The following is a 23,947-nucleotide window of genomic DNA, read 5'->3' on the forward strand; positions in this document are numbered from 1 at the left end:
TTCTCCAGTGAATTTCAGCATCAGGGATAATTTAAGACCTCTCTAACAACAGAAATCCCAAACAGTGCCAGTTCCTAAATGTCCTCAACTCATTACATCAGAACCTTGAAATACATAGTATTCATTTACAATACTCCCACTGTGTTGTAGAAAGTCCAATTTCTTCAAAGTAATATACCTAAGAGCAAATTAAAATCCAACACATAATATGTTCTATTTAATTCGATTCCATCAAATATGTGGGAAGTAAATAAAAAGGAAAAAAAATTGAAAAAAATAAAGCCTGTGTAAAAGCAATCCCAAATTACTTTGGGGAAAAAAAAAAAGCCTAACTAGCAATTATAAATTAACAAAAGTAATGAAAACAGGGAGCGAAAAAAAGAAATGACAAAACCAACCCCTCCTCGCTGACCATCTACATGTATGGAACGGATGTGATCTGCCAGATCTGGACTAGAGTTGAAGCAAGCCTGGCACTGGTCCCAACAACAATTATAGGCAATATTTTTGCTTGAAGAAGTAGTGCTTCCTTGTCCATTCATCATTGCTGGAGTTGAACGCCCACTGGAAATTGTGCTGTCTACATCCATTATAGTACTGCTTATGCTACAAAAGAAGAAAAAAGGCTGTGTTATTCCTAGAAATTCACTAACATGAATATGATCTTATAAATAATTAAGATTACCACTTGACATTCTGCCCCATAGAGCATACTAACCATACTTTCCATTAGAAAACAACACTGCTTTAAAATTATTTAGTTTCAAATAATTATTCTGACACTAAAATTCAAATAAATATTATTTGCAATAAAGTGCAAATCAAAGCAAAAAAAGCTAGTACCTCAAAATCAGATACGGGATAATTTAAGCAACTTTTGGCAGACATGAAGTCCCCAACACCATATCCTATAGAAAATAAACCAAACCACACACCCACACTTCACACCCACACACACAGCTCATCACATTTCATCCCTTCCAGAGTTCTAAGAAGCATGATAAAGTAATAAAGTAATAGTTTCCAGCTGCAAATAATTCAGAATCAAAAGATTATCTTTACAGTTCTGCAAATCACTTGTTCATCTGAAATCTTTTCTTCTATTCTCTAATCTGAGAATACAACTGCCATCACATCCTACCTCTTTCCATCTCAACGAAGTTGGGGAATTTTGCTGTATTTTCCCTTCTCAATAAAAAGGCAGAAGAGAAAACTGAGTGCAATAAAAGTTTCTCCTATTTTACCAAAGTCCAAATAAAATGTACTTTCCTGGCCCTCATTTTTTTTTTAAACTCTTATGCACCAAAAAGACTGAAAATGCCAATCAATCCCTTTTACTTTTTATTTACTGAACGTATTACATGTTAGTAATACTCTTACTAAAAAATTATTACATTAGTCATAAAAATAATAGAGTAATTTTGAATGTTTAAAATTTCACATAATAAAATGTAACACTTTTTCTCCATTTTAAAAGCAATTCACTTTTTCTTTTTTCAGTATCTTCTCAACAGAGAAATTACATGGAAGTGGCATCAATCACAGAAGGACCAATAGTAAGAATACTTTAGACTAAATCCATTAAAAGCTATATAACTGCTTGCAATTTAAGTACCAGTAAATTATAAAATTCATATTCACTTTTAAGGGGTATGCTTCCCTCCCCTCCAAGTTTTTATTATAGACAATTTCAAAAACACAGAAAAATATATCTAGATTTGAACTCAGATATATACAACCAGTAGGGAGCAGGAGGCAGAGAGGAGCAAGATAGGGGTAGGGGATTAAGCGGTACAAACTACTACGTATAAAATAAATAAGCTAGGATAAACAAGAACATATTGTACAACAGGGAATATAACCTTTAAAAGTTGTGAATCACTATACTGTACACTGGAAACTTACGTAATATTGTACCATCAACTATATCTCAACAAATAATTAAATCTGAACTCAACAATTAATACTTTGTCCTATTTTGTTGTTGTGTTTTTGGCCACACCGCTCAGCATGTGGGATCTTAGTTCCCTGATCAGGGATCAAACCTGCACCCCCTACATTAGAAGCACGAAGTCTTAACCACTGGACCACCAGGGAAGTCCCTGCCCTGTTTGCTATATATCGATATATTTTGTTTTTCTCAATCATCTGCAGGTTGCAAACATGATACTTCAACCACAATTATTTCAGCACGTGCCTTCTAAAAATAAGAACATTCACCTGTAACCACTACAACCTTATTTGTTCACACCTAAGAATTAAACTGAATTTTAACTTTTTAAATAAGCTTAATAATGACATGTCTAACATCAGATACACTCATTTTACAAAGATTTTTGTAGGATGCTTCAGATATGAAAAATGTCTCAGATCTCCCTCTGAAAGACATTCATGTATTTAAATCCATCTGGCAAACCATCAGTTAATATACAGATTCTAAAGTTCAACTTTAAAACTTCATTCTAAAACTTTGTAACCTCTAGAAAACTGTCAAATGTAAATCAATTCTTGAATATTTGAAAATCTATTTATATACTGTTTGCTTCTGCAGGAATAAACTTGAAGTACAGTTTATACTGAAATACAAATTTTTACTTGAGCCCTAGAAACCTGAAGGTTCATGAGGCCCTTAACTACAAAATGGTTACCTGTTTTGCTTATCATTTGCTTCATATACTCTAAAACATTTTAACTGTAAAGTTCATATTTTCATAAACCATACTAATTAACTCCAAAGGCAAAAAACAAAAAAAAAAGTGCAGGGTAGTACTGTTCCAATCTGCATACCTATGTGGAGAGAGACAGATACACAGCTATGCTCCAAAGGCAAAGCTCTTTTCAAGGATACACAAAGCTCTGTCCATATTGAGGTGGGTGGGGGAAGTAAGAGAGATTTTAACTGTAAACACATTTGTGTATCATTTTAACCACATACCTGCATTGCTTTTATTTGAAATTTCAAAATTAGCTGAAAATGAAACCAAATCAATTTTCTTTCAATTGAACAAAGTAAAGCAAAGTCAAGAGACTAATATCGTTGCGATAAATCCAACTAGCAATATAGCAAAATCCATCTACTTAGTGCTTAACGTATTTTGTGAACTTTACCACAGAAGGTGAGCATTTCAAGTTCAAATAGCCATGAACACTAAGCAACAGCGCAATATTGTCTATGTGCAACAAGCTGCAACTACAATGGCAGAGGAGGTTAAGGGGCAGGAACCCTGCCCTGGAAGACTCAAGAGACACTCCACAACCGGGCAGCATCCCCACAGGAGCCTCCCAGAGCCCAGCAGGGCAAACTGGAGTCCTGCCTCATGATCCCTTCCTGGCTCCTCCAACTTCTAGAAACTGTCCAATCCTAAACCTCCAGGCTGTTTTGGCCCCAGATCCATACCACAATCAGTGGTTCTCTCCAGTCTTCAGACTAATAAAGGCAACAGTCCTGATGCAGGAGAGCACAGGAGACAAGTTACAAGTAATTCCTGATTTTGACAGGACCCTGAGACAGATATAAATTTCATAGAAAGCGGTGTCCTTCTTCCTATAATAGTAGGATAACAAGACGATCCGAACTAAAAGGTGACATTCCACCTGATCTTATTGTCTAGGTTCAAGTATATATTTCATTCAGTTAGTTCTCCTTCCCAATGAACACTTACTGGTTCTTTAAAATGTGAACAAAGGCAGCTTAGCATTTGGAAGAAAACCTAAGCCAGAGAAAACACTCACTCTATTCAGGTAGTTTCAGTAATTTAATACAGTGCTTTTCAAACTAATATGTATATGAATATCTGTGACCTTATTAATTGCAGATTCTGATTCCGTGGGTTTGGGGTAAGCCCTGGCATACTGTATTATTAGCAAAAGCCTACTTGTTGATGATGCTGCTACAACATTTTAAGTAGCAAGGCTCTAAAAGATCTTTCATTATTATTACCCAACTGAAACTGCCCAGACTATCTAAGGAATTGTCTCATATTGTAGATCAATAAGCTAAAGCAACCGAGTGTGTGTATGCGCGCGCACACACCATGACAACAGAAAATCTGTAAGTTTTAAAAAAAAAAACTATACACACATTGTTAGGGATTCCATATTTAGGAAAGGACATAAGACATTTTTAACAAAACAACATTCCCTTTTTCCTCTTTTCCATGGGCCCTGTTAAGAAAATGTCTGGCAGACCATACCGTAACATCTAGAGTAACTAACTACATGGATTTTATGAAAATGGTTTCCTTTAGGAATTCAAGGGTCAATTCATGTATACGTACAAGAACAGCCCCTTCTTTTATAACTGAAGTTACTTCCAAGTAAAACATGTTTGGTGGACACGAGCACTGCCAATAGGGCTGTCAACATTGAGGAGATCAGCTTGCTAAAGGACAAGATACAGGAGCAGAGGAAGCATGGATGTTATATTATGATGGAGAAGGATATGACTGGTCTTCACATAATACAGTAAGAAAAGTTCGTTGATGTGGTTTCAGATTCCACATTGCAAATAATCTTTAAAAAACTATCACCTGTCGGAGTTTTGGTACATTATCAAACAGCCACACAATTATCTTCAAAAGTCTATTAAAATACTCCTTCCTTTTCCAACTAAATATCTGCATGTGGCCAGATTTTCTTCATATGGCTCAAGTGAATCAATTCATTACATCAGACTGAATGCAGAAGCAGAAACAAGAAATCAGGTGTTAAGCCAGACATTCAATACAAAACAATGGCACACTTCTATTTTTTTAACTGGAAAAGTTATTCTGCATTTAAAAAAACTTTGTTACATATAATTGCTTTATTTTTAAATTAATTAACAAACATTCTTAATGTTCTCAGTTCTGATTTTTGATCCTATAATAGTGATAAATGTAACCTACATAAATAAGCTCTTTGGTTTCTTCAATAACTTTAACAGCTTTACTGAGATATAACAAGTGTCCTTACGAGCAAAATGTCTGAGAACCACTGATTTAGACTAGATGTAAAGCAAAGCTTAATGGTCTCTCTGAAATAGATTGGAAAGAGTATGTTTCTGACCAGGAATATTTTTTTTTAGTCTAAGGTTAACTGCTGAATTTGAAATTCAGTTTGAGGTCAAATGGGTAGGGGCAGTCTTATCTGAAGTTTTTTCAGTTATCTGTGAGGAAACTCATTTGAGACATGAATTTTCCTTGGTAACTCTGGGTGCTTCTCCTCTTTATAGGCTACTGAAATGTGTAACTGTAAAGAAGGGTTGAGGACAGGGACCGGAAGGAGACAGAAGTATATAATGTGAAATCAAATATAATTTACTCTTGTCATCAAAAAACTAAAATATAGGAATTTCAGAACTTCCTATAAATATGTCATCAATTAGCAAAGCTGCAGCTCTGCACTGGTGTTTCTCCAACCCTAACTTAGGCCTTCACTTGTCCATTCATATAAAAATTAGGTCTGCAAATCACACACCTTATGCTCTACCCAATTGAATGTCTTCCAAAAAGACTTACAGTTACTTGCTGAAAGCTCTCTTCTGCTAGGGAACTAGCCAAGCGGCTGGTAACAAACCAAAGAGCTGACATGAAACAATATTAAGAATTACATTGCTTCAATTTAAGATTCTGGTCGTTGTTGCACTTGTGATATGAAGCAAAGACAATTAAGACCAACCATTAAGTAATGGCGTCTTCCAAACAAGATTCCCATGCTGGTAATCCCCTTTCGTAGTTCTCGAACAGGAAAATTAAAGTGTACATGGAGACTAAAGACAGCTGCCCATGTCCACAAGTCACATTTTCAAGACTAAAAAGCCAAAACAGAGTAAGAAAAAAACTGGATGCCGAAACTGACATAAACGTGTACCATCCACGAACCTCACATCAAATTTAAGTTCATCTGAAAAAACTTTCCTGTTCTGACTTGATAAATTGTTAAATTTTTGAACTTACCAAAAAATACTAATAAAATACCATTTTAATATATCTTATGCACTGGGGTTTCACATAAAAATTCATAACAGATTTCAAAATTGTCAAACTACTAACTTTTTATATTAAAAGGTTAGAAGAAAAAAAGGTTACAAACCACTGGGCTCTATTACACACAGATTAAGTGCCATAAACTTTAAAAGTGTAGTAGGAAAACGATGATCAAGGCATCTAGCCCCTTTCTTCAGGATCTAGAATTACTGATCGAAGTTCCACAAAAGAACCCCCTTAATCTCTAAAGGATCAAGGCTGTTTTTGTTTTGTTTTGTTTTGGCCGAGCCACGTGGCATGCAGGATCTTAGCTCCCCAACCAGGGATTGAACCCATGTCCCCCTTCAGTGGAAGCACAGAACTCTAACCAGGGGACCACCAGGGAATTCCCCAAGGCTGTTTTATTTTTGTTCTATCAGTGAAACACACATAACCTTTAGGAAGCCTTCAGTTCATAGACTGTATCTGAATTATTATAGAATAAACATTCTATAATTCTAACTTTTTAAGAATGGAACATGGTTCCCCATATGGACTGAAGAAAGTGAAATAAGCTACAGGAAGACAAAAATTCTACTGGTCTAAGTAAGGAACACTTAACAAGGTCACGCATTATAAACTTAGCTTAATTTTGGAACTGGTAACAAACTTTGGATAGAAATAAGTATAATATATAGTTTTCAAAGTACTTATCGAATTGTAGGTAAACATAACCACACACAGGGGATTCCCTATTTAAACATATAAGAAGGTAAGCTATTTGGTGAAAAGGTGATGTTCCTTTCATCTATAATAAAATTGCCACTCACTACTAGAAAGATTACTCAATGTCTCTCCCATACCTGTAGTCAAAATTATTAAAATTCAGAACAATACAAAACATGTAAGAGAAGCCTATATTTTTAATTCAAAAAGTTGAATTTAATTCAACTAATTAAAACAAAGACCATATTCTATCATAGGCAGACTGAGGCATTTTGTGGAGATGTTAAGTCCTTACGGATGTCAAATCGTGCCAATTGCTGGTCAACCAATGAATTCTGTACTTTTGAAAAGTCTGAAACTGTTTGCTTGATATTACACAACTTTAAGAGTGACTCTTTACTGCAATTACCCATATCATTCCTCACCTCCTTCTGTTGGAAGAGACTATGATTTTGTGCCCTGCTCCTTATTCCAGGCATTGACAAAGTAATTAAAAGCTTTTAGCTTTGAATTTTAACTTTTAGTTTTTAATTTAGTTTTAACTTTTAGCTTTTTTCAGTTTTACTGAACCAGTTAAAAGAAACAGGTATTTCAAGAAAACTATGAACCTCCTGCCTGTTAGATTTTTATGACTTTATCCTAAGGAAAAAAGGGATTATGTAACTTACTGTATCAAAATTTGTACCACAAAAGTAAGGCGATGATTTTAAATTTGACTTTCCATTCTTTATCACAACAGTTACCAAGTACTGTTTGCTAATATGCCCTGCATTGTTCTTTGCGCTGTGTCAGACTGTATTTTCCAAAGACAGCCACCCCATACACACACCTTCCCACATCCTCTTCTTACAAAGTGGCATCAAGAAGTGAGGGGTCTATACTACCTCCCCTTGAATCTGAGCAGGCCTAAAACTCTTGCAGAAGTGACACTGCCAGAACTTCCATGGCTGGGTCATCAAAGGCAATACAGCTCAGCCTGGCTCTCTCTTGGGACACATAGCTTGGGAGCCCTGAATTACTTACTTACCCTGTAAAGAAATCTGGCTCCCCTGAAGCCACTTAGCTAAAGAGACCCTGTGAAGAAAGTACACAGAGCTGGAGAGAGATGCCAGCAGCCCCAGCTGTTCTAGCTCCCAGCTGTTTGAGTCTTCCCAACCCAGGCACCACAACAAGTGACAGCTTCATGAGCAAGCAGGCTTTCTGGTGATTGCAGTCCCCAGACGTTATACTGCTCCAAGCTGACACCAAGTGGAGCAGGAATGATCTAACCGTGTCAAGCCCTGCTCAGATTGTAGATTTGTAAGCAAAATAATGTTTTAAACTACTAAATGCTGGAGTTGGTTGTCATGAAGTCATAGTAAATGGAACAATGCCTGATGTGTATCAACTCATGTAATGCTTACAACAACCAAATGAGGTAATTACTCGTTATTTACTATTACTCGAGTATTCGGTTAGCCAAAAGGTTTGTTCTTTTTTTTCCGTAAGATGGCTCTAGTAGCACTTAGTTGTCTTTAACTTCATTCAAAACAATTTTGTTAGATTGTATGTGACAGCTGTCATATCAGCATGCATTTTAAAAAACATCAAAACTGGTGAGTTTTCGTGTAGTCATTTTAATATTGAAGTAGGAAGGAAAAAAGCAACATTTTTGGCCTATTACGCTTTATTATTTCAAGAGAGGTAAAAATGCAACTGAAAGGCAAAAAAAGATTTGTGCAGTGTATGGAAAAGGTGCTGTGACTGACCAAACATTTTAAAAGTGGTTTGTGAAGTTTCGTGCTGGAGATATTCTCACTGGACGATGCTCCACGGTCGGGTAGATCAGCTGAAGTTGATAGCAATCAAATTGAGACATTAACTGAGAACAATCAATGTTATATACCATATGGGAGATAGTCGACATACTCAAAATATCTAAATTAAGCACTTAAAATCATTTGCACCAGCTTGGTTATGTGAATCACTCTGATATTTGGGTTCAACATAAGTTAAGAGAAAAAAACCTTCTGGACCATATTTCCACATGCTATCCTCTACTTAAACATACTTAAAACGTTCCGTTTTTAAAACAAATCGTGACAGGCAATGACAAGTGGATACTGTACGATAATGTGGAAGAGACGAGATCGTGGGGCAGGCAAAATGAACCACCACCAACCACACAAAGGCCAGTCTTCATCCAAAGAAGGTGATGTTGTGTATATGGTGGGGATTGAAAGGAAGTCCTCTATCATGAGCTCCTTCCAGAAAACCAAACGATTAATTCCAACAAGGACTGCTCCCAATTAGACCAACTGAAAGCAGCACTCGACGAAAAGCATCCAGAATTAGTCAACAGAAAACACATAATCTTCCATCAGGATAATGCAAGACTACATGTTTCTTTGACAACCAGGCAAAAACTGTTACAGCTTGGCTAGGAAGTTCTGATTCATTCCCCTGTATTCACCAGACACTGCACCTTCGAATTTCCATTTACTAGGGTCTTTACAGAATTCTCTTAGTGGAAAAAATTTCAATTCTCGAAGACTGTAAAAGTCACCTGGAACAGTTCTTTGCTCAAGATAAAAAGTTTTGGGAAAATGGAATTATAAAGTTGCCTGAAAAATGGCAGAAGGTAGTGGAACAAAAGGGTGAATATGTTGTTCAATAAAGTTCTTGGTAAAAATGAAAAATATGTCTTTTATTTTTACTTAAAAACCAATGGCACTTTTTGGCCAATCCAATATTAGTAGCCTCATCTTATAGATAAGAGACTGAGCAGATAAGAGCCTGAAACACAAAAATTATGTGACTTGCCCAAAGTTACACAAGTACAACACTAATGCCAACAATTTATCTGCCACATTTACACAAAGGAAAAATGAGTAAATTACTAATTTAAGAAATACTGAAATGCTGCCTATATTACATATCAAGATAATGTGACGCTCAGTTTCATCTGGTGTGCACACACAAGCTGTTTCTTTGCTTTTGTACATCTATAGCACACACACAAGATATTTAGCATCTACATGTAATTTGACTCATTTGAACAGACGGTTTTACTAACAAGACGAACGATAAAATCTGAATTCTAACAAGGCAATTAGCTTCATAGAAAAATTAACTCAAGGTCAGTCACATAAAGCAACACTATTCTCAGGTAGAACTTGTTCCAAATTTAGAATTTAGGCCACTGAACCAGATTATGAACCTAACAATGTCAGCATAAAATTCAACTTCAAAATACTCCAGGGACAATGAGGGGACACTTTAGTTTTTATTTATCAAAAAGAAAGAGTAAGTTCATGGCTTCCTTAGTGGCACAGTGGTTAAGAATCCACCTGCCAATGCAGGGGACACGGGTTCGATCTCTGGGCAGGGAAGATCCCACGAGCCTCGAAGCAACTAAGCCCGTGTGCCACAACTACTAAGCCTGTGCTCTAGAGCCTGCAAGCCACAACTACTGAGCCCTCATGCCACAACTACTGAAGCCCACGCGCCTAGAGCCCGTGCTCCACAACAAGAGAAGCCACGGGAATGAGAAGCCTGCATACAGCACCGAAGAGTAGGCTCCACTTGTCGCAACTAAAGAAAGCCTGTGCATAGCAACAGACCCAACACAGCCCTCCCCCACGCCCAAAAAAGACACACTGTGCTAAACTGCTGCTTTTTTGACCCACTCCTTGAACGTTCATCCACCACAGAATCATCTATTCCCCTTGGGAGACTGAGGAGGACTGACAGTGTAGCTCCCCCTAATGACTTCATGATTTCCTTGCTTTGTATGATCATGTAAAGTGATCAATTGCAGATATTAATTAAAAAAAATTGACTAAAAAAAAAAGTAAGTTATGAGAGTGATCTTAACTGGGATTAAGGAATTTAGATCACATCTAATTTCTGTAAGGCCACCTGGTTTTGCCTTTCAAACTGCTGTAGTGCTGTAGGATTTCAGAGCTTTAAACTCAGAAATGATTAGGGAAAAGAAGTAAAGATAAGTGCCTAGTTTATTGTATGTGCTATATATGCTCAGGTCAAACTTCCCTAAGGTCTCTCCTACTCGCCTAAGGTGGAAGGAACTCTGCTTCCTTATGATCTGGTTGATATGTACTATGAGTCACCTATAAACCTCTTATTCAGAATAAACTCCTAAATCTAGCTAGTGCCTTGCACACAGAAAATGCTCATATAGTTTTTAGTGACAAATTTAAGTACGCTTTTGAAAGCAAGTAAAATATATGGCTTTGTCACACTGAGATAATCATAAAAATTAATTGGAGACACACTAAAAATCATTAGCCAATACCAAGATATTATTATTACTATTATTACTGTAATTATAAGCTATTATCACTGTAATTTAAAAAGCTAAATGGATTTTTCTAATCAAGAAAAAGACTACTCTCTATCCCCACAATTATTTCTCTGAATAAAGACAAAAGATTTTTCCCCAAGACCCAGCAGTATTCACCAAATTGGCCAAAAGGGACTTTATGCAACAATGATGAAATACAACTCATGGAAAACAAGTACACTACACTCTTCTATCACCACCATGCACTGTGCACATTATTTTCCATTTGTCTCTCATCTCTAGTCTACTGCCCTTTAAGATTACTCCACCCACATTTTTCATCCAGCTTAAAAGATCAGCAAGGAATTATCTCCAAAAAGACTGTAATACTAGAAACATTCCTACTTCAACAAAATTACCCTATAAGGAGTTATCTTTTACCTTCTTAAAAGGTTTCCAGAAAAATGTCTATACACAATGATGGTACATAAAAATTCTGCTATGAAAAACAATACCCATTTTATACAGAAGCAATCATATTCATTTCGTGTTTTTCCTAAGTTAGTGTAAAATCATAAAAATGATTTTATCAATGATTTCAGTGTACACATATCTGACAAGAATGACTACAGTAGAATTCAATACCTCAAAAGACATGTTCGAATGACTGCCAACAGGAATTTAAATCACTAAAAAGTCTACTGCTGATTCGTCCCACCCTCAGTACTTTAACAAGTAATTATAAAAAGTAATGACAAAAATTTTTATAATTTAGAAATGAACTAATAAGTGTATTTACTAAGAAATATTAATACCCTTCTAGAGACTTCCCTGGTGGTGCAGTGGTTAAGAGTCCACCTGTCAAAGCAGGGGACATGGGTTCTAGCCCTGAGCAGGGAAGATCCCACATGATCCCACAGAGCAGCTAAGCCCGTGCGCCACAACTACTAGCCTACACTCTAGAACCCGAGAGCCACAACTATTGAGCCCATGTGCTGCAACTACTGAAGCCTGAGTGCCAGAGCCCATGCTCTGCAACAAGAGAAGCCACCACAACGAGAAGCCCGGACACTGCAACGAAGAGTAGCCCCCACTCTCCGCAACTAGAGAAAGCCCATGCGCGGCAACGAAGACCCAACTCAGCCAATTAATAAATAAATAAATAAATAAATAAATAAATAAATAAATAAATACCCTTCTAAAATCTGTGTTTTCTCTAATTGGTAACACTTTATCTTTCTAGAAACTCAAACTATAGATGAAAACCAGAAAACAAGTCAAGGATTTTGAAAAGTATTAAAACTAAAGAAATAAAATGTCAATAAAGACACTCTATTCCTTCTAAGACTGAATAACTACAATACTTTAAAAAATTAACTTCTGTATTTCAATCTTAAGAGGAATCTAAGTTACAAAGTCTAACTACATAATTACAGATGAGAATAAAACCCAGAAATGCAAACGAACTCAAGCACAGAAGTTATTCTTTGCAAAAGAGACAGGATGAAAATTAAAACAGGCACTAACACATACCACTGATATTTTAAACTTCCCCAGTCAAGGTGGTTACAACAGTCCTATAAGCAGTATAAGCATAGCAGCTAAGACCACATCTAGAGCCAGGAATGCCAGTGTTCTCCAGGAGTTGTGTGACTTTGGGCAAGATACAGTCTGTGTGCATCCTCGTCTCACTGGTTCTGTGGATGCAATGAACTTCATCAAATCTTTCCAATAAGCTCAAGTCTCAGGTTCTTAAGCAAACTAGAAAATCAACAGTGGGTTTTCTTCTAAAACAGTGTGAAATATATTTTTTTCTTGGGAAACAAAATATAAGTTGGGGAATCCTGTTTAAATTATTCAAATAATCATAACTTTTTTCAAATACTGTTTTCACACATGCTGGGGGAAGATTCTCCTCCTTGCTTCATGCAGCCACAGTAATAACAGTGAGAAAGAAGAAATACGTACCAGGTTCATCCACATTCAGCTGAACTCAACCAATTCACCAAGTTACTGAATATACAGAGTGTAACAGGTGAGTGCAATATAGGTAATTACATGCTGGAAGTATAAAGATAAACAGGACCTGATTTTAATCTTAAAAATGTTATAGCCTAGAGAAGACAAACACAAATGGATATTTCAATACAATGCCATAAATATGAATTAGAATTATGGTGATTTTTGAACGCAGAAGAAACTAAAGTACCTTTGAGATCCTGGATACACACACACACACACACATACACACACACAGAGATATATATTCCTATTCTCAGGCAGCACACATTCTAGCAAGAGAGATGAACAGCAAATAATTACTCGAATTGTGGCAGGGCCAATGCGGAACCTGAAGTGCTGGCAATGAGCCTGACAAGAATTGAGGATAGTTTGAATGAGAAAATGTTCACAGTAAGATCTGATCGTGACTAGGCATTACAAAAACAGAAGCTGGGGAGAGGAAAAGAATGTGATTCACAATCTGATATATATATTTATCTCCTGACTTCCATTTAGAGTACTTGCCAAATCTACAGCAGAATTATCACATCTGAGCTCCAAATTTCTTTATATTGTTTAGTCCAAAACCCTGACTTTAAAGAAAAAGAGTCAATTTTAAGTTCAAAGAAATGAAATGATTTGCCAAATTTCCTGCAGGCAGTCTCTAGTAACGCCAGTACTACAATACTGATTATTCTCACTAAAGTATTCTTTCCACATTTTACACGTGAGAAGTGGGAGGATAAATGACACTATGAATTAATTACAGCCCTAGGCCCTTTGCATATTCCATGTCACCTAATCATTAACACTAAGATATTTCTCCTATTTTAAAGGTAAGGAAACAACTTCTGAGAAGTTAAATTATAACACCAAGCCTTTCTGACTTACAGGTTCATGCTCTTCCACTACTCAATGTTCCTTTAGCTGTTTTAGTGACAGCTGTGTCTAGAAAAATATGGTAAGGTACTGTTACAAATAAATCCTTAAGAAAAAAGTTTTTTACTCAGAAAGAGTAACAGTATTTCTCTTATTGATCACTTAGGAAATTACCTTTTCTTTCCTTTAATTCAGTTTCCCAAGCATGACTTTTTCCCCAACTTCTACCCCAGCTCAAGTCTCTCTATTTCATACCTGTACTACTACTACTACTACTACCTCCTAATTGGTCCCCTAGCTCCCAAGCTTTCCTTCTCTACCCTTGCCACATGTGATTAATTTTCCTGTAACATATTTCATTATTCATTCAAAATATATTTTAAAATACCTAAAATAGGTGTCAAGCACTGTACCAAGTACTGCAGGTGGTGCAATGTTCAAAACAGACATGGTTCCTATTTCAAGGAGCTCACATTCTAGCAAGAGAGATGAACAGTAAATAATTACTCAAATTGTGATCAGGGCAACACAGAACTTGAAGCGCCACCAATGTATCTAACATAAGGTAAGACTTGATCACCACTAGGAGTTACAAAGACCGAAGTTGGGGAGAGGCAAAGAATCCAACTCACAAACCTACAGAGAGAAAGATGGACACATATGTGTTGGCATTTTGAAAGGCCACACTTTAGCCATTAATTATATTTCCCAGTTCCAATGTGGCTCCTCTCATCTAGGCAGGAAGTTCTCTGAATATGCTAGGCTCTTTCCTTCCTATGTTTCATTTAGGTTTTCTAGAAATTTCTTTTCATCACTCAACTCACCCTAAAATCCAGCCCCTCTCTCCCATCAAAACTTTAGTCATAGACTATAATACTCTACAGTTTTAATTTTAATGTACTGTGTCACAAACAATTTACAGAAAAACTAGAAAACAATGCAATCATCTTTTTAGTCTTCCCTTTAAAAACTAACTATCTGGGGATACACCACGTTTCTTTCTTATCACTAAACATGGTTCAATGCTAACCATCAGTAAATGCTCAAAAATGATTTTTTAAATATCCAAACATCCACCTGATCTCCTATCCATGCCCAAAACTGTCCATCTAGTTCTAAGGTCAATATCACTATTATTTTCACAAATGTATACTATCGGTCATAAAAATGAACTCAACACGTGGTTACATAACTGCACACCCATTACCATTACAAGCAAGCATATCCCAAAACCTTTTAGGAATAGATCAGCAGCATTACTTACATATTAAAAACTATTAAAAATAAAAGGTATTAAGAGGCCTTTTAGGTCCACCATATATGTTAAAGAAAATGACTAAAATGTAGCTTTTGTAATGAAATATTTTGGTATGGCATATCCTCTTGCAAGTTTCTGCAGCCCTCATTTACAGATACTTGCCACACATTTAACAGCTGGTACAGTACTTTTTAGCATTTCAGATCTTAAACTGCTTCAACAAAAGACCAATGCTAGCTTAGCTATTATCAGCTCTTGTGCGCTGTCTCCCCTACCCATGAGATCAGGCACTTTGTCTTACTCACTGCTGTGTACCCAACACCTAGAATAGTACCTGGCACAAAATGGGGGTTCTATGTAGGGATAAATACCTATCACCAAATAAATGTTTAGTAAATTGTGTGCCAAATACTGTACATGTAATCCCCATAACTATCCTACAGAATAGTAACTACTATTGTCCCCCTTCTGCAGGTAAGAAACCTGAAGTGGCAGTAAGATGTTAAATAACTTAAATGACTGTCCCATGGTCACTCAGCTTTGGTGAGAGCCAGAATTCAAATCTAAACATTCTGACCCATCTGGTACTCTTAACCACTTCTCTCCCTACACTTCTCCCTTAACTTTAAATTTTCTACTTACCTTTGATAAAATGTTGGGTAATTTTCTACAATAAATGCTTCTAAACAATGGTTTAAAAAAAAAAAAAACCTCAGATGACTATCCATTTCAGATTTTCCATCATTATATTAAAAGATGCTTTTTTACAGAAATTTACAATTTCAAAGTTGTCCTATCCTTCGAAAAGTATTTATTTTGCACCTCTGTATCACCACTAAATTGGTAGTTCTTAACTTGGACCAAACCCGTTTGAGACTGATAAAAACTGCTGACATCTTCTCAGAGAAACACCCATGTAAATTTTTGCATATGATCTCACAGGCCTTACTAGAGTACACCCCCAGAGAAAAGCTGGCCTTAAACTCACTATACCAAACACAATGATCCAGCCAAAGGCACCAATTCCTGGCCCTTACTTCATAGTCTTGTTTATACAAATTCTACTGCTGGTGTTTCAATTTAATTCTAATAATTGAGTACTCACCATAAGCAGTTACCGTGTTAGACACTACAAAGATGTAAATGAGCTAAACTGTCCCTGCTCTCAAAACTACCATTCTACAACAAAAAGGATGAAGCAAGCATTCAAATAACATGGATACTTCAGAACAATCCACAGGGCTCCTTAACAGAAATTCATGTAGACCTTAGAACACCTTCATGGTAAAATCTAACCCTGTCTTGCAGTTGAGAAACTAAGGGTCAAAGATATTACTTAAAATCATAATATAGGTAGCAATACTAAGACTTGAATTGTGTTCTTTGACTCCTGATTACAGACTCTTTATTCTGCAATATTCTACATCCCTCCACCTACAGAATAGAGCCACAAATGGGGAGGGAAAACTAGAAAAAACATACAAATATGGTCATTAAAAGGAAAAAGAAATTAAAAGCAAGTTTAATAAGACCAGGAAAGATTTGTTATGGCATTTTGATGGGTTTTGAAAGACTGTCTCAGTCAACAAAAATTTGAAGCAATTATTGTGTATAGTAGTATGAATAAAAAGAAAAATAGGAAAAATGTATCTGCTAAGTGAAGATGTACGAAGAAAATGTGAGCAGGTATATTTAGGCCATATAATCATTGGCTCTCTTTCTCTCAGATGACTTGCTCTGGGGGAAGCTAGCTGCTAGGTCCTAAGAACAAAAACAGCTTTAAGGAGATACAGACCTGGTGAGTAACTGAGGCCTCCTGCCAAAAGCTATGTTTAAGTGAGCCGATTTCCAGCCCCAGTCAAGCCTTCAGATGACTGCAGTGCTGGCCAACACTTTCGCTGCAACAGGAGACTCTGAGCCAGAACCACCCAGCTAAGCCTCTCCATTTTTGACTGTCAGAAACCACATGTGATAACAAACGTTTGTTTTTTTAAGTTGCTACATTTGGAGGATATCTGTTAGCAATAAACAGCTAACAGGACAGGCAAGGTATGACATCTCTAACTCTGTTTAGAGTCAACAAAGTTTGTGCTAGGAGTTATGGTAAAATTACACTTTGGAATTAGACGTTTCAGAGCAATAGGCAAGACAGATGAAGTGAAAAGCACTGTCTTCCTATCTCCCACAATATCCAGTAGAGTTCTTGCTGCACATAGTAAATACCTATGCTTGGTAACAAACTAAGCTTCCATGCAAGATTTCCTAACTAATCCAATGAAACAGTCTCAATGTTTCTTAAAAGTAAAATGACCCCTTAAAATCTCTCCATTTAAGTTCAATCCTGAAAGCTGCAGTTTTACTGTTGTTTACTTTTTAAGCACACAGCCATACCTCCCTTAACTGAGAATTACAATACGTAATCAATGAAAACAGACCTGTTAAAAGCTCTTCCCTAAATTTAGTCAAAATTAAAAGGTAGCTTAAAAGAGGGATTCTGGAGACACTGTGAACAGCTGCTTCAGAGTTGGAAAGTAAATGGTGAAAAGCAGTTCCATCATGAAGTATGAACAAAATCTTACCTTTTATAAAAGTATTTTATTGCCTCAATCATACAGAGCCTTACTAGACCTTGATGATAACCTCAACATGCAGCCTTCTAGTATTAATCTGATTTAAAAGCTTAGCCTCCATACTAGAAAAAGATCTTCCCAATCGCACTACTGGGAAAGTAGGAAAATAACCTTGTTTTCCCAGTGTCAAAACAATCTTAACTATACTTCAACATCTGCAATCCATAAAGCTGGTTATCCAAATTTTAATCCACAAAACAGTAAGGGCCTGTGGTCTTTGCTGATCATTACGTTTCATACTAAATGCCCTTCCCTATCACCCTATCCTTATGCATGCACTCTTCACCAGATACCTAGATTTATCAAGAAAGGCTGATAAAAGTGGCTTTTTCAAAATAAGTCATACCTTATTCTAGGGGGGGATAGGGAACATAATACCAAAAAAAAAAAAGTACAAATAACCACAGAATAGAGGCTGTTATTATCAATTCATTTATACAGATAAGCAACTGAGAGTATTTTCATGTATAATCAGATTCAACAGCTAGAACTAATTTTTACACTAAAAAAATTTCAGAAGCATTTTAAATTCTAAAATTCTACTTAAAAGTCAACTTAACTTAGCCTCTGAAATTAATTTAAAAGGTGGTAACTTTTTAAACGGTACTTAAGCTTAGATTCAAAGTACAATAAAATAAAAGCTAGTTTTTAGTGGCCTCACACAGCTAAATAATGTCCCCAAAGAAAATTCCATTATCTTTATAACCAAAGCAAAAGTAAACTACATATCAACTTTAAGGTTTTCTAACTTTACCAAAATAAACACACCAATACACTTCGGCTGGTTTTCAATAACTTTCTCCTGAGGAAAACCATGTTTTCACTACCAAGTGTGATTTAACCATTTTATAAATTAATCACTTTCACAATATTTCGAATACATGTTGTAAACTGACTCCTTGGATCACAAGCTTTAATATCTAAATCTTTAAAGTTAATTTTCTTAAAAACAAGCGCTTACAGTTAAAAATATTTAAGATAATTTCAACAAGTTCTAAAGTATGTTAGATAAATTCAAAAGTATAATCTAATTTCAAAGTGAAAAAAACTCAATAGGCATTCTAATAGAAAGAGCAAATTCTAATGATAATAAAATCCTTGCGATAGGAACGCCTCATGTTTCTAAAAAGCACTTTAAAACCACGATATCCTTCCATCAGTTACAAATATAAAGACTTCCTATCGTGAAATCAATCTATAAAATCCACAGATCGATGTAATCTGCAGGACAGTTTACAAGAATTATGAATCCTTTGGAAATTTAAAATAACTCTTAAAAAAAAACTCAAAGGGAAAAAAGGGGGCGTTTCAAAATTAAGATTATCAAGGCCACAACCAGTTTCACTAGTAATATAAGGTTTGTTCGTACAAGTGATAAATTTATTACCCCGTAATGGCAAAATGATTACAGTATTTTGTAGTTTCTAATGTTTAAGCATCAAGAAAAGCAAGTACGTTTTGGCTCAGATTTTAACCTTATTTGGACTTGTGGCACCAATATCTTACTTCTTACTCTGAAATATGATGTAAAAATTACATATTCAAGTTAATATCTAATAAAAATGAAGTCAAAACTCCACTTCCTGAAATATTAGTTGACTCATTATCTACTAAAAGGACGTAGTAGACATATATTAACTTAAAAAAAAAGAAAAAACCAAAAACCTGGCACATACTGCTTATAGCTTATTTAAAGTGAATTACTGTAACTCATGTGAAATGGAAATAGCGGGGTGCTTGAGAACCTTTGTTCAGATCCAGCTCCACCACTTCCATTCTATACTTACTGTTTTGAGTAAGACACTCAACTTGCTTCTTCATCTGTTAAACAGAATTCAAAATAATACCTATCTTGCACCAGAATTGTGAAAATGAAATGACTGACACATTTAAATAGTGCAGTGCTAGGCAAGTGTGTGTTTTATGTGCGTGTGTGTGTGTGTGTGTGTGTAAATGGAACAACTGTGGTAGATGCTGACTGTATAAACTAATGCCAACTTTCAAACATCTACTGGTATCAATGAAGGAGTACATAGTAAAACGATAAATATCACATGCTTCATTGTGCACTTGACATCAATTTTTAATTTTCTTCAAGACATTCTCCTTCCTGCCATGCCTATGTAGTTCATGACAATTTTTTCAGCGTCTGCACAGTCTATTTTTACCCCATTCAAGATGTTTCCTTAACTAGACATTAAAGTAAATGTCAAACAGAATTTGATGCTGTATTTTCAAAATATTTAGGGCTGTGAATTCCTTACAACACTAAATATAAGCCAATGTGTTCATTTTAATCAGTTAACAATCGAATTCCTAGAACTTTAGAATACTTTAACTTTTAAAGCCAAGTCAATATCGATTGTTAAAAATTCTACTGTTCATCAAAACATTAGCAGATGCTCAAAGTCACTAATATACGTTAGATGCAGTATAACATGCATAACATGGTTCTCCCTGTTTAAAAAAGTACATTAAAAGCAATTAGTTAAAATACGAGGTTTTCCAGAGATCAAAAGTAACGATAGTAACAACTCAAACATACCATAACAATAAATTTCTTAATGTCCCGGAAAAATGAAGTGCATTTTTGTCAGTCTCCACATTCTTTCTAAGAAGCTTTAGAAAAATGCCACTAATCCCTTCAGAGATCTCGCCAAAACATGACTTTAAATATTATCATCTAAAATCATGACTCTCACGTTGAGGCATTACCGTATAAATATTTTAAAACGCATCCTACCATGCTGTACCTTAAGACTGCGTTCTGTTACAATTCCAACTCTTCGATTCCGCAAAGTTCTTTTAAAGGACACCAATTCATTATTCCTTTACGCAATGATGTATACGTTTTTAAAACTTTCTCCCCAATTTGATCACCAACGAAATAGGAGAAGTTATTAAAACCACTTTGGAGACCATGTTAATGACCCAACACGAAGAATTCTGGAAGCGCTGATTAAATATAAAAGGAAAGTCTTTTCTTTCTTAAGTAAAGAAAAGTGATGGTTGGGGTCTCCTCCCTGAACAAGGAAGTTCTGTTACATCCAGGAGAGACCAGCCATGTTGGAAAACACTTGTCAATTACAGTCCTGACAAGTATTCGCGAACACGGCTGGATGAAGCTAACCTTGTGTACCGAAGTGTGTACATCAAGGCCCTCTTCGACTCCGCCAGAGGACCTGGGCCTACTTGGGGGACTGATTCCAAGTTGCTGCCGTCCTTCGGTCCGTACGAAGTGCAGAGCCGAGGGGAAAGAGGGCGGGGAAAGGAGAGCTGGGGGGGAAAGGGTTTGAGAGTTGGAAGCCGCTATCCGCAGCGAGAGGGGCGCGGCGGCCGGGAAAGGTTTCAGAGTTGAGAGCCGGGGGGAGGGGCCGAGGATTCGCGGAGCAGGGGGAAATCTCAGCAAAAAGTCCCCTCGGCCCCCTCGCAGGGGCCCAGGAGCGCAAGAGGAGGGGAAGGGGGAACGCTTCAGTGCACTGACCTGTCCTCCGAGTCCATGCGGCTCAGGGGTTCCCCATCCGACGACATCTCCAAGCTGCCTCGCCGGCCCCCGGAGGTCGCGCTGCTTCCGCCTCCCCCGGTCCCGTAGCCCTCGTCGCCGCCGCTGGAAACGACACTGCTGCTGCTACTGCCGCCCCCGCCGCCGCCCTGGCTGCCCCGCGGTCCCTTGGGCTCCTCCAGGCCCTCCTTGCCGTCCCCATCCCCGCTGCTGCTGCTGGCGGCGCCGGGGCTCAACGAGCGCGTCTCGTCGCTGCTGCTCCCGCCGCTGCTGCCCACCAGGCTCTCGGCGCTGCTCTCCTCCTCGCCCCCGCCGCTGCTGCTGCTCTCGTCCTCCTCCTCCTCCTCGTCCTCCTCCTCGTCCTCGTCCTCCCCGGCCTGGCTGGCGCTCTCGGGGCTCGGCTCCGACATCGTCTCCGCCTCGCCGCCCCCCACTCCGCCGCCGCCGCCTCCGCCGCCGCCGCCGTTCAACAGCAGCGCCGCCACCGCCTCGGCCTCCGCCTCCTCTTCCTCCTCCTCTTCCTCCTCCTCCTCCTCGGGGGGCTCAGCCCGGCCCCGCGCCGCCGGCCCGGGGCTGCCGGGGGGCAGAGGGCTCAGGCGGGAGAGCTCCTCCAAGTCGGCCATGTCGGTGATAGCGGCGGCCATGGCGGCGCCTGCTCCTCCTCCTCCTCCTCCTCCTCCCCGCCGCCGCCGCCGCCTCCCTCTCTCGACTCTCGCTCCCGTGCCCCCTCCCAAACGCCCAAAACTCCGCCGACGCCGCCGCAGAGCAGGAGGAGGGCTCGCGAGCTGCGTCAGCCTGCACACGCGCTACGGAGCCCGCGCGGGGACAGGCGCGCGACTGCGCGCACTCACGCGGAGACGGCTGCGCGCCTGCGCAGCGGCACGCGGTGGCGCCTCCCCCCGGCCGCGGGTTCCGCACCCGCGCCGGCGCCCCCGCCCGCGCCCCCTGCGGTCCCCGCTCGGCGCCCGCCCCGACCCGCCGAGGACTCAGACTTTCCGCGGGGCCTTCCCACGCCTTCCCTGGCCGTGCGGCGGGCGGGACACGCGGAACGAAAACCTGAGCGCTGGCCGGGGATTCTAACAGCCCTCCGAGGTCTCAGGATAAAGTCATCCATTCCGGGGGTGTTTGGGGAGCGTCCCCGGGGCACAGGTGCTGAGCCAAGAATCGAACAAGCCCCTGGGCTTCTGAGAGCTGACAGTCTTCGAGGAGAGGCGATTAAAATGCGTAAAAATAAATAATACGGTGCGAGGTACTGAATCCATCCATACGCGCGACCCAGAGCCACAGGTTTTCATGTAACCTGCGTTCGAATGCCCGGAGGAATGGTTAAATCAGTCTCAGAGCAAGCATCTGTGTTCCGAATCTTCAAACTTTTTCGCTTCTGAGCCCTTTAAAACGATTTTGTACATCCTTATACGGCTTAACGTGACATCCACATTTTTTCCAGTTTCTTATATTTTACAACTGTCACACTTTTTTAAACGTAGCCAATGAGCCCTAAATACCATAGGGATTTAATACCCACCAATAGCCCCTTTTTAGAATACGATCTCTTTTATGCTTGGGAAATTTCCATCCTTTATCTTATGGAACTCATTTACATTTTCCATCCCGTCCCGAATTTTATCCGAATAATATATTTTATATTTGAACTGTTTTATTGATCATCTTATATTTCCTTGTAACAAAAATGTGTATAGAAATTGAAATTTAAGGGTTGTTTTTAAATCTCTTGTGATCATAACACTCTAAGTCTTACTATTTCAACGGATCAAGACAAATATATTTCAAAATATTTATAAATAAATATTAAACACAAAAGTAAAATTTTGTTGGCAGTGCACCTCACAGAGATGGGACTGAATACTTTTTAAAACTAGATTATCAGTGGATGAGTATTTCTAGAATGAAAAGGAGCTGCTTCGGTTTATATTCCAAGCTTTCAATTCTATGGGTGTAAGCACTGAGAAAACTTGCTCACTGTAAATAAGTATATGAGAATGAATGGAGTTTTGCTACAGCAATGCAACTCAATTCTTCGAAATCTTTCCAAATTATATGCCGCCCCCCCCCCCCCAAAATCACACAAAGATCTAACAAGGAAAAAATACTTTTAATGATCTATCTGCTGACAACTCAGACTAGGTTCTCTTTCAATTTTGTTGAAAGCAAGTAACTGAAAACCACCTGACTTGTAAAAGGATCTGTTACTCATTCTCATTCACCAGTCAATTGTTCCTTTTTTGGTGTCCTGGAGATTTTTGCATCCCCCGGGGTACAACACCTTAGGAAGATGTGAGGTAGGGCAGAATTATGCCTTTCTTTTGTAAAGTTGGGGAGGGGCAATTGGGATAAGGGAAGCTGGAAAGGAGCCCACATTACACTCTGACCCCAGAGCACATTTTCAGGCAGATCAGTTTTAGGTGTAAGGGAAGTGAGAATCAGAGAGCTGACTGCCTTAAAACAGGCTCGGCGCTCATACACATCTTGGAAAGTCTTCATACACATCTTGGAAAGTCTTCATACACACTGAATACCCCAGTATTATGTCTACTGCCTTAGGACTTTGGACAGCTGTTATGTGTTCCATATGTTGCCTCAAGGGAAAGCAAAAATAAATATGATAAATAATAGTATGGGGCATGATGGCTTACAGATACCTTCATACATGCATACAATGTAAAACAGTAACCGCAAACTTTTTAACCTCAAAGCCACTCTTTG

The 23,947-nt window shown here is 38.4% G+C and overlaps 1 protein-coding gene across 2 annotated transcripts in view; it reads right to left on the reverse strand.

Moving 5' to 3' along the window:
• The window catches only part of AEBP2 (AE binding protein 2), a 179,234-nt gene extending 157,297 nt beyond the window's left edge, over positions 1–21,937 (reverse strand). Inside the window, exons 1-2 of one of the 2 annotated variants that reach the window (XM_057701512.1) lie at positions 21,206–21,937; positions 399–606 (exon numbers count right to left, since the gene is read on the reverse strand). In XM_057701512.1, coding sequence (XP_057557495.1) covers positions 399–606; positions 21,206–21,867 — 870 coding nt within the window. In that variant the 5' untranslated portion in view covers positions 21,868–21,937. The remainder of the gene's footprint in view (positions 1–398; positions 607–21,205) is intronic. The other variant, XM_057701513.1, reaches the window with a different exon arrangement.
• Positions 21,938–23,947: the final 2,010 nt, after the last annotated feature.

This window comes from Hippopotamus amphibius, chromosome 12, assembly GCF_030028045.1.
Source record: "Hippopotamus amphibius kiboko isolate mHipAmp2 chromosome 12, mHipAmp2.hap2, whole genome shotgun sequence".
Lineage (NCBI taxonomy): Eukaryota > Metazoa > Chordata > Mammalia > Artiodactyla > Hippopotamidae > Hippopotamus > Hippopotamus amphibius.